Source organism: Chelonoidis abingdonii, chromosome 1 (assembly GCF_003597395.2).
Source record: "Chelonoidis abingdonii isolate Lonesome George chromosome 1, CheloAbing_2.0, whole genome shotgun sequence".
Classification (NCBI taxonomy): domain Eukaryota; kingdom Metazoa; phylum Chordata; order Testudines; family Testudinidae; genus Chelonoidis; species Chelonoidis abingdonii.
The window spans coordinates 25350959-25366783 of NC_133769.1; the positions used below are offsets into that span (position 1 = coordinate 25350959).

The window sequence follows — 15825 nt, forward strand, 5'->3', positions numbered from 1 at the left end:
TCCAGGATCAACCAGTCGATCACAATCTATAGGTTGGTGATCACTGCTCTAGGGGTTTTGGGATTTTGTTTTTAAGTCAGCAGATATAAATAGTTAACTAGCTAACTACTAAATAAGCACAAAACCTCTAATTCTAGAAATAGGATTATAGGGAAGCAGATGCACACTGCCTGAATTCCGTCTCACAGCCATGGGAGGTCAGAAGGAACTGACTGGGCCTGCTCTGCACTTTATGTCCTTGGGTAAGGGGAACAAGGATGTGCAGTGCTTAGGTGCAGCCCCAACGGATATTGCTGACCTGAAGAATCAAATTTCACACACATGGGGTGCATGCGTGCTAGAAATGGGATCCACGTGGACAAGTTACTCAAAGAAGAATGAAGTTGTGGATGCTCAGTGCTGCCCTATGCTACCCGTTAGTGAAATGAATCAAATAAGAGCTAACCCTTATGCCTAGAATCTACATTTCTAATTGCAAAGCTCCCTTGTTGGTAAAATAAGCCACTTTGCATGAACAAAAACTATCTTGAGTACATTTTTCTGTTCCTTTTCTGTGGTTAAGAGTTGAATTATTGACAATTGCAGTTCACAAGCCACCTCAAATGTTTAATTTGAATTCTTGCTTTAGCTCCCTTTTCCTAAGGAGGACATTCCTAATTCCAACAGAACAGGGGCAGACAACCTATGGCACGCGTGAGCTGATTTTCAGTGGCACTCACACTGCCTGGGACCTGGGCCACCGGTTGGGGAGGCTCTGCATTTTAATATAATTTTAAATGAAGTTTCTTAAACATATTAAAAACCTTATTGACTTTGCATACAACAATAGTTTAGTTATATATTATAGACTTAGAGAAAGAGACCTTCTAAAAACATTAAAATGTATTACCGACACGTGAAATCTTAAATTAGAGTGAATAAATGAAGACTCGGCATACCACTGCTGAAAGGTTGCCAACCCCTGCAATAGAATAAGCATTATCTGACCCTTTGCAGCATCACAAAACTGGATTTAGGTCAAATGAAGCAAATAAATTCAGTAGCAATAGGGTGGAGTTACAAGACACACAGATCACTGCACAGTTTTATACCATTCGCCACAGAATGCTTTATTCCAAGCCTCATCACACTTTCAGTTACAAAACATGTGGCAAAAAACAAGTTAACACACCAGATCTGCCATATTTCTACTTACCTCTATTTTTGTACTGGCTTTTTCATATTAACGGATGTAGAACATTTCTCTCATTTATTTTCTTGCATTACTGATATACCTGATGACAGCAATTTACTTGTCTGCATTTACAGTGAAGTACCCTTCACTTCCTCTTACAAACCCTCATTTTATTCTCCCCACGCTCCCACTCTTAGTGCAACAATCCAGCATATTGCCAGTTGCTGAGGTATATGTAGTTACAAACTAATTTCTATCTTCAACCCAAACTGTTACTTTTTTGTTTGTTTTTGTGTGTGTGTTTTTTTTTTTTTTTTTTTTTTTTTTTTTTTTTTTTTTTTTTTTTACTGAAAGCAGTATATTCAACATAAGTTTCTCAAAAATATTTCCATTCTGGAATAAATTAGCGACAGGCTGTGAAAACCAACAGCCTCATCTTTTACCCTTACACAATTCTTGCTGTACGCTCCCTCCCCCACTAAAATATATTCTGTGCAAAATTAAGTTCTGTGTCAGTCTGTACCATATTTTGGAAAAAAACCTGTTTATAAAATATACTTAATTCCTAAAAACAATCCCAACATCAGATAACAGAGGAAGAAGAAACAGATCAGATGTAGCCAAATTTATCACATGAGAAACTAAGAATAACATGTTCTTAAAGCTCCAGTAATACATTCCTTCAAAAACCAGAATGCACTTTGGTCGTTATTAAACATTAGTACATATGCAAATAAAATACAAAATGCTTGTTTGCGTTGCTTTGTATATATATTTTTTGATACCACACAAGTTTAAGATACATTACCTCAACTATTTAATGACAGAGGATTAGTAATATGTCATGTATGACAGATTTTTTTTAGTGTGTATATATGTATGTATCACATAGTAGAAAATGTAATAGGCTCTTTTCCAATCTGAAGATGATTTTTCAAATTCTAATCATAAAATATATTCCCCCAGAAGTAAAATGTTTAAGGATACTCAAACATGATATTGGCCCTCCTAACAGAGTTTTGTAAGTGGGATGTTGTTATATGTTTAAGCACAAACTAATAACTCTGAAGGGATGAATTTCTAGTTTTTCCATATTCAAAAACTATCTGATACTCTAAGGAAATAATGAGTCACAATCAAGCTAATCTAAAATGTAAACCCCAAAATAAATCTAACATCAAAATCATGCTCCTTAAGTAGCATCAGAGTTTAGACAGGAGACTTGGCAACCTAAATAAAAACACTGAGGAGGAGTTTGGTGATGCTAACATTAGCAGCATTTTTTAAAAATTGCCTTAACTACAGCAACACTGCATACTAGCTTTAGCTGATAGATTTTGGAAGCTACATTTTTATAATTGCAGGAGATGTGGGCATGCAAACAAATAAGACTTACATTATATAGAAATGTTTCTTTTTTTCTTTTTTTAAACAACAGTTCTTAAAGTTAAGTGTGGTATAAACAGCATATACTATAGTGTACTATGGGAGAGTATCTGTCCTATTCTCGAGTGTATATAATTTACCATCTTCCATTAACAACTTTTTCACTCATAAGAGAAGTCCAAATACTCAAGTTGCAAAAATAATATATTACTCCACAGTCCACCATAATATATTCCCTTTACTACATATAAAGGTCCTAATTAAAAGTAACAATAAAAAGTGCACATACTGAGCATGCACAGTCGAATCTGTGCAATAGCCCAGTGTTTCAAATAAATACAATAGTTAATTTTATCAAAATATCTTACAGCATGTTAACCGTTTACAATTATTGCTCTAATAAAAGTGTTAAATAGTACTTGTTGACCTGTTATGTAATACCTTATTAATATCCAAGGGTGTTTAAACTGCAGCTTAATCAGTTTAGATCCTGGGCTCACTCAAAAAAAGTAAGAAACCAGCTTGCTTCTAGCATTAACATAAAACATTTCCACTATCTGTCATACTATATTATCAGTACTTTAAGTTATTTGTAAATATGTATAATTTCTACTGTAACAATCAATCTACAAATATGTTTTTACCCATAAATTATGAAGTATAAAAGCTTAGCATTGGTATTTAGCTTTCAAAAAAGATAAAGTAATTTAGTGTGAACAAATACCAGGATCTCAAGTATCTGGATATCAGTTTTCTAACCCTTTCAATAACTAAGCATTCCAATACTTGAAAATAAAATACAAATGTCAGCTAAAACATAAAAAACAGTGAGATGATAAAATAAATATAAAGATTGCACAAGACAATCAGATGTAAACGCTTCAGTTTTCCAAACTACATCCTTGAAGAGGCCATAGCTTCCAAAGCACAGATTCAGTGACTGCTCTGAGGCAGTTTAGTCAGTCAATGCATTTTGCCAGAATACTGTGCTACATCTTCTCTTTGTGTATTGTCATGATTTGATCTTCCAGAGCTGAAAAAGTGAAAGCAGCAATGAACATTTTAACTTTTGCATGAATTTTCAGTTAAATATTTAAGTTACAGTACATTCCTGTGTTTACATTTTAAAACATACCGCTGTGTCTAGTGTATGGAATCATTGTTGTTACAATCCTTTACTTGTGAAAGAACACAGATATTTTTGTAATTTATTTAGAAAAATGAATGGCTGAGCATCAGGACTAGAGGCCTGATACTACTGCAAGCTTTTGTAACTGATATTCCTCTATCTCCTGAGTCTGGAAATTATGACAGCTCATGCAGTTCAGATTTCAGTATTTAATGATCAGTTCATTCTCTAGTCATCTTGGGGTGACATGATGCATAGTATGACAAGGTGATCCTACATCATGTTGTGACATCATGCATACTGTGGGGCAAGAGGTAATACGTGCAATTTCTGTAGGATTCCAAGAACTGCAAAAAGCTAGCAGTAAAAAATAATGGTCAAGAGACAGAGATAATTTCCTAAATTAGATGTAGGTCTTGTAAGATTAGTTAAATAAATTAACTGAGCCTGTAAAGAAGTGTATATGCTAAATGAAGGCCCAAGGTTGGAAGAAATACATGTGAAAAGCTTTCTGGTGGTTGATGTGTTCTAAGGATAGAATGAATATCCTCTGTTTATGTACATTAAATTTGATGAAATTATTTTCAAACAATATTCTTAACTGTACTATGTATTTTTACTGAAGCCACTATAAACATACAATTGTGACATTGTGTGTTCTGGATCAATACATAGTACTGGAAGTGATCACCTTTAGGTTAAATCCAAGCAAGTCACTGATAACACCAGAAACAGCAGACAGGATGACAACTTGGGTGATGTTATAAAGCAGTGGGTTCATTGTAAGTCCATATAACCTGAAGGGGCTGTCCAATTCCTACCAATGGAAATATATTTACATAATTAACACACAGAAATTATACAAAAGCAATTTTAATGTCAGGAAATATGGAACTAATACTTCATTGATCATATTAAACACATAAACAAGATTTGTGATATGTAATTTTGAATGCCTTTGAGGCTGTAAAGGGGTCACAGTATTGACAAATAAGAAAATATTTTAAGGAAAAAAACTGCTTGCAACTCCAATTACTGCACCGGGACAGCCAAGCAGCTGATTTAACTGCCCATTTTGTTGTTGGCACGGTGTATGTGCTTGAGAAGCATCTTGAAGTTCCAGTTCTGGAGTCAACAAATACTTGGAAAACTCGACTTCCAAAAGAAAGAGGGTGCTGTGCAGTGAAAAGGATGAGAATTGAAGGGCTGAGCAGAAAAATAGGGAAAGTTAAAGAGCTCAGTCACTTCAGACTGGCTGCTGTACTGTAAAATAATGTCACAGAGGGTTTTAAAAAAAAACAAAACAACTCATGCTCTGATGCCTCCTCACTTCTGCTGCAAAAACAAAAAGAAACCTACAGCTTTTCATGACGAGTTAAAATATACATAACACATTAGCTCTTAGCAGAAGAAGAGCTATTTATTGTGCCAAAGGGTTAATATGACAGTTCTCATGGGTTTTTTCTGTAGTACAGGACAGAAATTAGTACTACAAAGACATAAATTCAGTTTGTTGTGCAAAGGGCATGTCTTCAGGTGAAAACACTTATTTTCTTAGTATGAAAAGTAACTAAAATTTAAAAAATCACTTAAAAAATCAACACAACACAAACAAATGCATAGGAAACATTCATAATGATGCAGTGATTACCTTGTTCACTACTGAACAATGGTTTTATGTGAAATGGTGTTATCTGACACTTTGCATAGTCCCAAAGTTATTAAAATATTTAATAATTACTTCATTATTGTTTTATCTTTGACTCATAACTTTCTGTAACAAACAGTTATTTACACATGTCCAAAATACCCGTTGGTAATTATAAAATCAAGTTTTACAAATGGCATCCCATGTTAATAATTCTTAAGGCTCATTTGTTATTTATTACTTGTATTAAAGTAATTCCTAGATGTAAAATTAAGACTGTGGCCCCATTCTAGTAGGTGCTATTCATACACATTGGAAAGGTGCAAACAATAAGAGCCATGATGGGTTAAAATCTAAATAGAGCGGCAAAGGGTGGGAGAAACGAAAAGTTACTGTTCCCCACTGTGCAATTCACACAAAGGCATAAGTAGCCAAAAATGTCACCGACTTTCATGGTGTGTGAGGTTCGGAAGCTCATAAAAATAAAGTTATTTGTCTCATGCATGCTCACATTTGTTTCTGATCACATTTTTCCACAAACTTGTTAAACTGCACAATTCAGTAATATGAAATAAGTACTAAAGTGAGTGCAGATTAAAAGTTTCTACTATACTATTGTATATAAGGGAAATATCTAAGAGATTAGACCACATGGTGTCTCACCTGTTAATTAATATTCTCTGACTAGTTACTGTGGAAGATCTACCCACTTGCTCCTGGAGGCAGGGATATGTTAATTTATTTCTCTAGGTATCAGATCCTGGCCTTTCAGAGTCACTGTGGCACCCAAACACCTAGAGAATGCCTCCAATGCTAGAAAACAGACAAGGAATCTAGGAGAACCACAAAGAGGACAGGATGTTCCACACCGGCAGAGGGTCACTCGGTAAGAAAACCAATTAACAGATGAGACTAAATTGGTTCTGTTCTCTTAGAGTGGCCTCCCCACAAATCTGGGTACAACTACTGGGGAAATAGCAAACAGTAAAGTCAGAGAGAAGGAAGATGGGGGGAAAAAACCTCAAAACAATAGGTAACTATTTAATAACCAATATTCTGAACTTTGTTTTTAGATTCTGCCATTTAACAAAGTTCAACCAGAAATATTCTGCACCCAAAAGGTGCCTGAGGACACTTTCACATCAGCTTTATAATGCTTGGTGAATGAATGGAGGCAATTTCAGAAGGATGCATTTTTTAAACTTAGTATTGCAGAACTCTTTAATAGCCATGTTGGCACATCTAAAGATTGTAGCTTTAGAGATTTTTGGCCCTTTATGTAGTAAGCATAGTTACCAGACTTTTGGAACAAGGCTCTTTTAACTAAAGGAGAATTTGAGAGCTCTGACCATGTTAGGAGAATATTTTGTTCAAGTGAAGTGGTTTATGATGAAAGGAAGAAAAAAATGAATAACTTGGTTTAAATGCAGTGAAGCTTTACCAAGTGGTTCATAGGAGACCTTCAATGAAAGCATAAAGTACCAAATTAAAACTCCACTTATCTTCTGGGTCTGAGATATCTGACTGCCTTGAGGAAATGTGAAATGTAAGGATGAACTGCCAGTTAAATGCTAATGATATACAGTCAAGTCAAATGATGACCCACTAGTGAAGTTCCTTTTCCCCTTAGGAGAAACTCTAGCAAAAATCCAGTGGAGGCCTGATGAGGATGAAAGATGACTCTCAACTATGTTGGTAAGCCTAGGACAATTGAGGGCTTTCTGGAAGGAACAAGAATCTTTATTGCTCAAGGGGAAAAGACTGGAGTATCAACCAACAACCTCAAAGCTGTTAAATGTATGAGACTGGTTCTGATGAAGCACTGATCCCTAATGCACAAGTACTTGAGAGAGAGATGGGGAAGCCATAACTCAGAGACTCATCTGAAAGAAAGAGAAACAAGGCTTTCTGGGGGCCACAAGAGGACAATAAAATCATCTTCACTCTGGATTTTTCTAACCACTCAAGAGGAGGAGCAGGGGAGTTAAGGCAAGGAAAGTGTCATTCAGAGATCAGAGATGTTGAATGAAAGTATGTCCATTCTCCACACCTGGGGAACAATCTGGGTGGAATAACTGCTTGTTGAGCAGGTAGGCAAGGAGGTTCACCTGTAGAGATTTTTTAATGAGAGGGTTATTAACCATTGGAACAACTACCAAGGGAAGTACTAGATTCTCCATCTCTTGTTTTCTTCAAATTAAGACTGGATGCCTTTTTGAAAGGTATGTTTTGGTTAAACACACACACACAGGAATAACTGAATGAAATGTAATGGTCTGGCATATACAGGCAATCAGACTAGAGGATCTAATTGTCCCTTCTTGAATTTAAGAGAAACTGACAAAAGCTCAACACTCTTTAGGATCTGAAAGGACACTGAGCCCACGAGAACATGGCATTCATCCAGGCTGGAATCTGCTGCAATTGAGGGGGTAGAGGGTCTGAGTTTTCTTGACATCTGTTTTTTCACAATAGTTGCAAGCCCAAACATCTCTGGACTTTAGTGGGCAGTGTGGTCAGGGACTGTTTCCTGTGATCTCAAATTAATAAGAGGAAGGCCCAGGAATTTATAGGTATGTCTACATAGAAACACTACTGCAGCACATCTGCAATGCTGAAGTGTAGACACTTACTACAGTGATGGAAAGGGTTTGTCTGTCTCTGTAGTAAATCCACCTCTCCAAGAGGCAGTAGCTAGGTCTGCTAAAGAGTTCTTCTCTCACCCGAGCGATGTATACACAGCTCTGAGTGATGGAGTTAAGCCAAGCTAACTTTGTACTGTAGATCAGCCTCCAGTCTATAGAGAACAGCTCACTGTCTATGTTTAGACCTGAAGAAGAGCTCTGTGTAAGCTCAAAAGCGTGTCCCTCTCACCAACAGAAGTTGGTCCAATGAAAGATATCACTTCACCCATCTTGTGTGCCTGTTTAGAACATTAGAAACAGTTGGTGAGCTGTGGACTTGGAATGTAGGCCTGTAGCATGTATTGGATTTAAGAGACTTTGTCCAACTGCTGAGTCAAGAATCAGATCCTGTAGCTGTATCAGATCCTGAACTAAGAAAAGAGAGTATCAGAGGGGTAGCCGTGTTAGTCTGGATCTGTATTCACCCACGAATGCTTATGCTCCAATACTTCTGTCAGGCCTTGGCTACACTAGAAATTTCAAAGTGCTGCCAGGGCAGCACTGCGGGAGCACTGCCGCGGAAGCGCTTTGAAGTGTGAGTGTAGTCAGAGCAACAGCGCTGGGAGAGAGCTCTCCCAGCGCTGCACGTAAACCACATCCTTTACGGGTGTAGCGTGCAGCGCTGGGAGCCGCGCTCCCAGCGCTGCCGCCCTGATTACACTGACACTTTACAGCGCTGCATCTTGCAGCGCTCAGGGCGGTGTTTTTTCACACCCGAGCGCGAAAGTTGCAGCGCTGTAAAGTGCCAGTGTAGCCAAGCCCTTAGTCTATAAGGTGCCACAGGACTCTGTTGCATTTTAAGAAAAGAATTTATCTTCCAGCTGATTATGGATCTGTGAGTTTGGAGAATGAAGACACTCCATGGAGGTAAATCTGGCCAGGTTAGAATAAAGTAAAGTAGTTTTGGTCAGATGATCACCCAAGAAATTAAAATATGGATACTTCCCTGCTTGGGAGAGGGGGTGGAGGGGAAAGAAAGCAGGTTGGTGCACATTCAATTTTATCAAGAATGTCCTCTAAGACATCAAAAATCAACAAGGTAACACGCGCCAGCCTCTTCAACTCAATAACACTGCCAGTAATGCTGTATGGCAGCGAAACTCGGGTGCTGATGAAGACAGAGGAGCAGCAACTGTCTGTCACGGAGAGGGCAATGGAAAGAAGAATTCTGGGAATTTCAATCTGCGACCAAGTCCCCAGTGAAGCGATCAGACAGCAGAGTGGAGTGCAGGATGTCGCTGATGATAGCAGGCACAGTAAAATGCAATAGGCTGGGCATATAGCGAGGCTCACCGATAATCGATGGACTGCAGCTGTCATCAAGTGGTATCCATGGAAATGAAACAACCACTCGGCTGACCTCCACAGAGATGGGAAGATTTTATAGTGAAAAGACATGGCCGCACATGGAGAAGGAAGCCAGGATACGAGAAGAATGGAAGACGTGTTGTGATGGGTGCAATCTATATGAGGGCTGAAGGACCGATCGATCCAGGTGATCAAGGATACTTCCCTTCCTTGGCGCCCCAACCACAGTTACCAGCTGGAAAAAATCTCTCAGGGAGCTAATAATAAAAGGAATGGCCACATACTAGCAGTTCCTGTTCATAACAACAGTATTCTAACCAGTAGTTAACCAGGTGAATGTGCACATACAGATATGCCTCAGTGCAATTGAGCACAAAGTCCTGGGGATGATCTTTTGGATGAGGAAAACTAGGATTTCCATCCTGAATATGGATTTCTGGACAAGGAGATATGGGCAGAAGAGATCCAAACTGTGACAAAAATCCCATCCTTCTCAGATAACAAGTATACTGTAAAACACCTATGTTCCAGTCTGCCATTAAGATATGAACAATTACCCCAGTGCACAACAGGACGCAATTTGTGTCCTTGTTTTTGCCAGATGCATAGACCAAATCCAAATTATATGGTAGGGTGTGACGTTGATGAAAACCTGGTCTAATTACCTACAAGACTCATTTGCCATTGGTCAAACCCAGATAAGATTCTGAAACACCTCTCTCTCTCTAGGCAGCCAAGGCTGGCCCATGCTAGCATAGCCTTATTGTAACCTGATGGCATTCTTCTGGCTCTTTCACTGGAGATATTGAACTAGTCCTTAGCTCTAGTGGAGTGAAAGGCATATCTGTAACCTCTTTCCAAGCTATACTTAGGAGAGTGAAAGCAAGAGGGTTTTGGCTTTTTCCTTCTCCAGAGTGAGTAATCTTAAAAACTTTCTTCGGGCTTGGACTTGAAAGATTTTATTGGTATGACAGAGATTACTTATCTTAAATAGGAAATACAGGTAGACTCAGTTCTCTCTCTCACACAGATAGAAACTTCTTAATCACACTCACTGTAGTATGTTCAGTTCAGCAGTGTTCTTCACTGTAGTGACCAATACCTCTCAAAACCGTTTCTTGACACTGAATAGTATATGAATCTAGATTTGGTATCTGACAGATCCAATACTGCCAGGCTGTGCTGCACAGTTACAGCTGTAGAGGTTCAAATCACTGCTGAGTTGTCAAAACCAGTCTGATACACCAGCACTTCTAAGCTCTCATCGGAAAAGAAAAAAATTGCATAATCCTTCCTCCAGAAGCAAGTCGGAAGAGTTACTCCAGTAGCTGTCTCCATATTTGCAGAGAACAAGTCCATTAGAATAATGAGCAAAGTGCATTAGAATACAAGGGCTTCTATAGAAGGTTCTAGTGAATGACTTCCTAAGCCACAATCAAACATGTGAACACTTCCATCTATTCAATCATAATCCGTCCATCAGTTGACAAAAAGAAGTATAATATTTCCAAAACACTCCCCGTGATGATCTATTCTATACCTATACTACGAGTTCACCTGTAAAAATGTGAGTAATTTTATGCATAGGCATAGTTTCATTTACTTAAGTATCATTTACAACTAGATAATGTAAAATTTAGACTGGATGAAACACTCTGCAATTGGCACAGAAATGAACATGACTACCTCCCTCCCCCCTCTTTTTTTTTTTTAACTCACTTCTCTCACTTCTATGATAGGATTCTTAAATATGTAAAAATAAGTTGATTCTAATATTAAACAATAAATAACCAACAACTGTTGCAGCATTTAGGAGGATTAGATTTACTGAAGAGTATTAATGTTACAATAATTGACCACTTAGCACCTTATATAGAGCAGAGATCAAAACCAAAGAAAGTTTATAAACTCCTCTTTCTTTGATCCAGCGTATTGCCTATCCCAAAAACTCCCCTCACTACACTCTCCATGTACTGTTGGTTACAAAGTGAAACAACAACGATTTTAATAAATTTCTATTTGCAATACACAGCGATGACAGAACACAAGAGACTGAAGCATATGAGCGAAAGTGTCCTGGTGACTATTAGGGAAAGTGGGTTTAAAGGGCAAGGGTATATAGTGCATACTACAGAAATGCTAGGAAGGTGATTTATTAAGCGAGATGTTCTCTTTCTTGATCACGTCTAATATTGTTGTATTCCATTTTCATTCTTACCTTCAGGAGTTTAGTAGCAAGTTTTAAAACATTGTTTACTAGTGTCAGTTCCTCCTTCTTATTAGGCTTCTTCTCCATTTTCAAATACAGATTTATCTATTCAAATAAAATATTGATTTAACACCTCAACTGAGTTAGCAAGAATCCATTCAAAAACAATTGTTAATGGGATAAGTGATTAGTCAGTAATAATATGATAAATACATAACTATTGTGGAAATCCAGAGGGTTTTTTTGCTTGTTTTTAAGAACAAATGTTAGTATGATTAATACTATAATAAAAACACATTTTATGATGTACCAAAATAATTGTGACTCTCTCATTAAGACAATAACTGAATCTGTAATTTGACACATCCACAAAGAGCTATAAAAGTTGCTTAAAGGATATAAGATTCTCTGTTCTCTCTGGAGTCTTAATACTCTGACAAAATTCTCCAGGTGATTATCAAATATGCCAATGAATGAAACTCCTTACTGAAGCAGAAAAATAGAACACTGACAAGTTCAATGACCTTGCAAGACATTTTTGATAACAACATTGCCCTGAAAGTGTAGCTAAAAATTATAATTTAACTCCCTGTTCCAGGCTTTCCAAAAACTTTGGAACATAAGCAGCTTCTATTTGTCTTCAACACCCAAAATGTGGCAAAGATCACTTGATAATTAAAAAAACAAATGAAAAGAATTTTTTTTAATTTGGTAACTTTTTATACTAAAAAAATAAATTAAAAAAAAAAATCAGCTTCGGTGTAGAATAAAATGAGCAATTTTAAGATAGACTCCAGACAGAAACTCACAGATACCAAGTAGCAGAGGAAAAAACAAAGAACCAAAATAATCTAAACTGGCATTAACATAAGCTGAGGCTCAAACATGAGGAATGACCCAATAATGGCTCCTAGCATCCATACAGGAAAAAAATGCATTCCTACTCAATGCTACTGATTTTACCATTTTCCCACAATATGAAAATAAAACAAAAAAAAGAGGAGAGAACTTTTCAGGTACAATCATGTTAAACTTCTAATGTACAGTCAGCCCACTTAAAATGTGCATTCTGGTTTTAGACTTAAGACTGATTCAAGCGATATTCCCTATACTTAAAATGGGAATAGTGCGGAAACCAAAACCATCTCTAAAACAGGAATAAAGTGAGCTAACTGTACTTAGCATACTAAATCATATTGAGAAAGTAATAACTAAAGGACACTGTGGGGACAAAGATCCTTTGGCAATAACCAACCTCATGGCTAGTTTACAAAAAAAAGAAGGGCTGATTCCCAAGTTTTTCCATGATAGTCTGTGGAACTCTCAGGGACACAGAGTCTCCGTATTTGCATAAGCATGTTAAAGTATGCCCTGAGCACAAAGAGGACTTTGATCAAAACATAGCACACATTTTATACATCAAGGCACTAGACAGAGACACTTTACTTATAAAAGCAATTGAAGGTGGTTTCAGAAGGACTTGACAGGTTACAAGCTGATAATACTAATTTCAAAGTGTCAATGGAAATCTGACTTGACCTAACTGAAAAAAGAAGCTATGGAATTCTCTCTTTCTCCAGCATGACTGATACCAGAAACAAAGTCCATTCGCTGAACCCAGAATAGGAGGAAGCAGTAGAAAACTTAGTTTATGGAAGGCAAATTTAAGCTCCATCTTATTCATGAAGCATTTAAAAATGAAGGGCCAAATTTCTCCAAATGTGTGTTTGTGAAGGAGTCAGTACCACAGTTTGTTGTATCAATCGACAGAAAAAAGATGGTTACTCACTTTTGTAACTGTTGTTCTTCGAGACGTGTTGCTCATATCCATTCCAATTAGGTGTGTGCGCGCGCCGCGTACACGCTCGTCGGAAGATTTTTACCCTAGCAACACTTGGTGGGTCGGCTGGGCGTCCCCTGGAGTGGCACCGCTATTGCGCTGGATATATACCCCTGCTGACCCAACGGCCCTTCAGTTCCTTCTTGCCGGCTACTCCGACAGAGGGGAAGGAGGGCCGGTTTGGAATGGATATGAGCAACACATCTCGAAGAACAACAGTTACAAAAGGCGAGTAACTGTCTTTTCTTCTTCGAGTGCTTGCTCATATCAATTCCAATTAGGTGATTCCCAAGCCTCACCTAGGCGGTGGGGTCAAAGTGAGATGTTGCAGGATGCAAAACTGCTGAGCCAAAGGGTGCATCATCTCTGGACTGTTGAACAGACCGTAATGAGAGGCAAAGGTATGTACCGAAGACCGGTAGCTGCACGGTATATCTCCTGGATGGGTACACGAGCCGGGAAGGCAACAGATGAAGCCTGGGCCCTGGTAGAATGTGCGGTGAGGCAGCTCGAGGGAACATTAGCCAAGTCATAACAAGTATGGATGCAGGCCGTCACCCAAGATGAAATCCTCTGGGAGTAGACAGGTAGGCCCTTCATTTGGTCTGCCACCGCGACGAAGAGTTGAGGTGTTCTACGAAAGGGTTTTGTCCACCCGATATAAAACGCGAGCATTCTACGAACATCTAGGGAGTGCAACTGTTGCTCCCTTTGTGTTGAGTGTGGTTTCGGGAAGAAGACCGGAAGGAAGATATCCTGGTTGACATGAAAGGCCGATACCACCTTAGGGAGGAAAGCCGGGTGTGGTCGCAACTGCACCTTGTCCTTGTGAAACACAGTATACGGTGGACCCACCGTGAGAGCCCGAAGCTCAGAGACTCATTTGGCCGATGTAATGGCTACGAGGAAAGCTGTTTTCCAGGATAGGTATAGTAGCGAGCAGGTTACTAGCGGCTCGAATGGAGCAGACATAAGTCTGATAGAACCAGGTTGAGGTCCCAGGTGGGGCGGGGAGGTGTACCTGGGGGTATAGGCCCTCCAAGCCCTTGAGGAACCCCGAAACCATAGAGTGTGAGAACACAGAACGACCACCTTAGCCTGGATGGAAGGTAGAGATAGCTGCCAAGTGCACCCTCAATGATGATATTGCTAGGTCCTTCTCTTTGAGAGACCAGAGGTAGTCCAAGATGGTGGGGATCGGGACCTCGATGGGAGTAACATTTTGCGTTTCGCACCAGCAGGAGAAACGCTTCCACTTGGCCAGATACGTGGCCCGAGTGTAAGGTTTTCTGCTACCCAGGAGTACTACTTGTTTACTGAAGCAGAGCAATGTAATTCTGATTGGCTTAACCACGCAGCAGCCATGCAGTGAGGTGAAGGGATTGCAGGTCTGGGTGGTGAAGTCTGCCGTGGTCCTGAGTTATGAGGTCTGGGCAAAGAAGCAGGATAATTGGGGTGGCTATCGACAGGTCGAGCAACATGGTGTACCACTGTTGCCTGGGTCACGCTGGAGCGATCATGATTAAGTGAGCTCCGTTTCTGCGGAGCTTTAGCAGGACCCTGTGAACCAGCAGGAACGGTGGAAAGGCATAAAGCAGTTGGCCCGTCCACGGTATCAGGAAGGCGTCTGAGATTGAACCTGGGGAGAGACCCTGGAAGGAGCAGAACATCTGGCATTTCCTGTTTTCACGGGAAGTGAAGAGGTCTATGTGGGGAAATTCCCACTTTCAGAAAACAGAATGGATAACTTCCGGATGAATCGACCACTCGTGAGACAAGAAGGATCTGCTGAGTTGATCTGCCAGAGTGTTCCGAATGCCTGGAAGGAAGGACGCTACCAGGTCTATCAAGTGGGCTATACAAAAGTCCCAGAGTTGGATGGCTTCCTGACAAAGGAGGGAAGACCGTGTCCCTCCCTGCTTGTTTATATAATACATGGCCGTTTTGTTGTCTGTGAACACTGAGACAACGGCCTTGCAAATGCTGTTGAAATGCCTGGCACGCAAGGCGGACTGCTTTCAGTTCTCGGACGTTGACGTGCAAGGCCAGCTCCTGAGATGACCAAAGGCCTCAAGTGCGAAGATGTCCGAGGTGAGCACCCCAGCCAAGAGATGACGCATCCGTTGTCAGGGACATAGAAGGCTGGGGCGGATGGAATGGCATCCCTGCACACACCAGGGAGGGCGTCAGCCAAGAGTCGAGGGAGCGTATGATGCTCGGGGGAATGGTGACTATCATGTCTATGGCATCTCTGCTTGGGTGGTATACCGAGTTGAGCCAAGATTGGAGGGGACGGAGGCGTAGCCTAGCGTGTTTGGTCACGAAGATGCAGGCAGCCATGTGGCCCAGAGACCAAGACATGCGCGAGCTGAAATCGTCGGGAAGTTCTGTAGGCCTCAGATAATTGTTACCATCGCCTGAAACCCAGGCTGAGGTAAGCAGGCTCT

General features: G+C 39.7%; 1 protein-coding gene across 3 annotated transcripts in view; it reads right to left on the reverse strand.

Annotated features, from left to right (window-relative positions):
* Positions 1-1784: 1784 nt before the first annotated feature.
* The window catches only part of PHTF2 (putative homeodomain transcription factor 2), a 211564-nt gene continuing 197523 nt past the window's right edge, over positions 1785-15825 (reverse strand). For 2 of the 3 annotated variants that reach the window (XM_075064450.1, XM_075064465.1), the window contains 3 exons: positions 11548-11643; positions 4381-4506; positions 1785-3593 (listed from right to left, as the gene is read on the reverse strand). In XM_075064450.1, coding sequence (XP_074920551.1) covers positions 3573-3593; positions 4381-4506; positions 11548-11643 — 243 coding nt within the window. In that variant the 3' untranslated portion in view covers positions 1785-3572. Of the gene's footprint in view, positions 3594-4380; positions 4507-11547; positions 11644-15825 lie in introns of those variants that run through there. The other variant, XM_075064461.1, reaches the window with a different exon arrangement.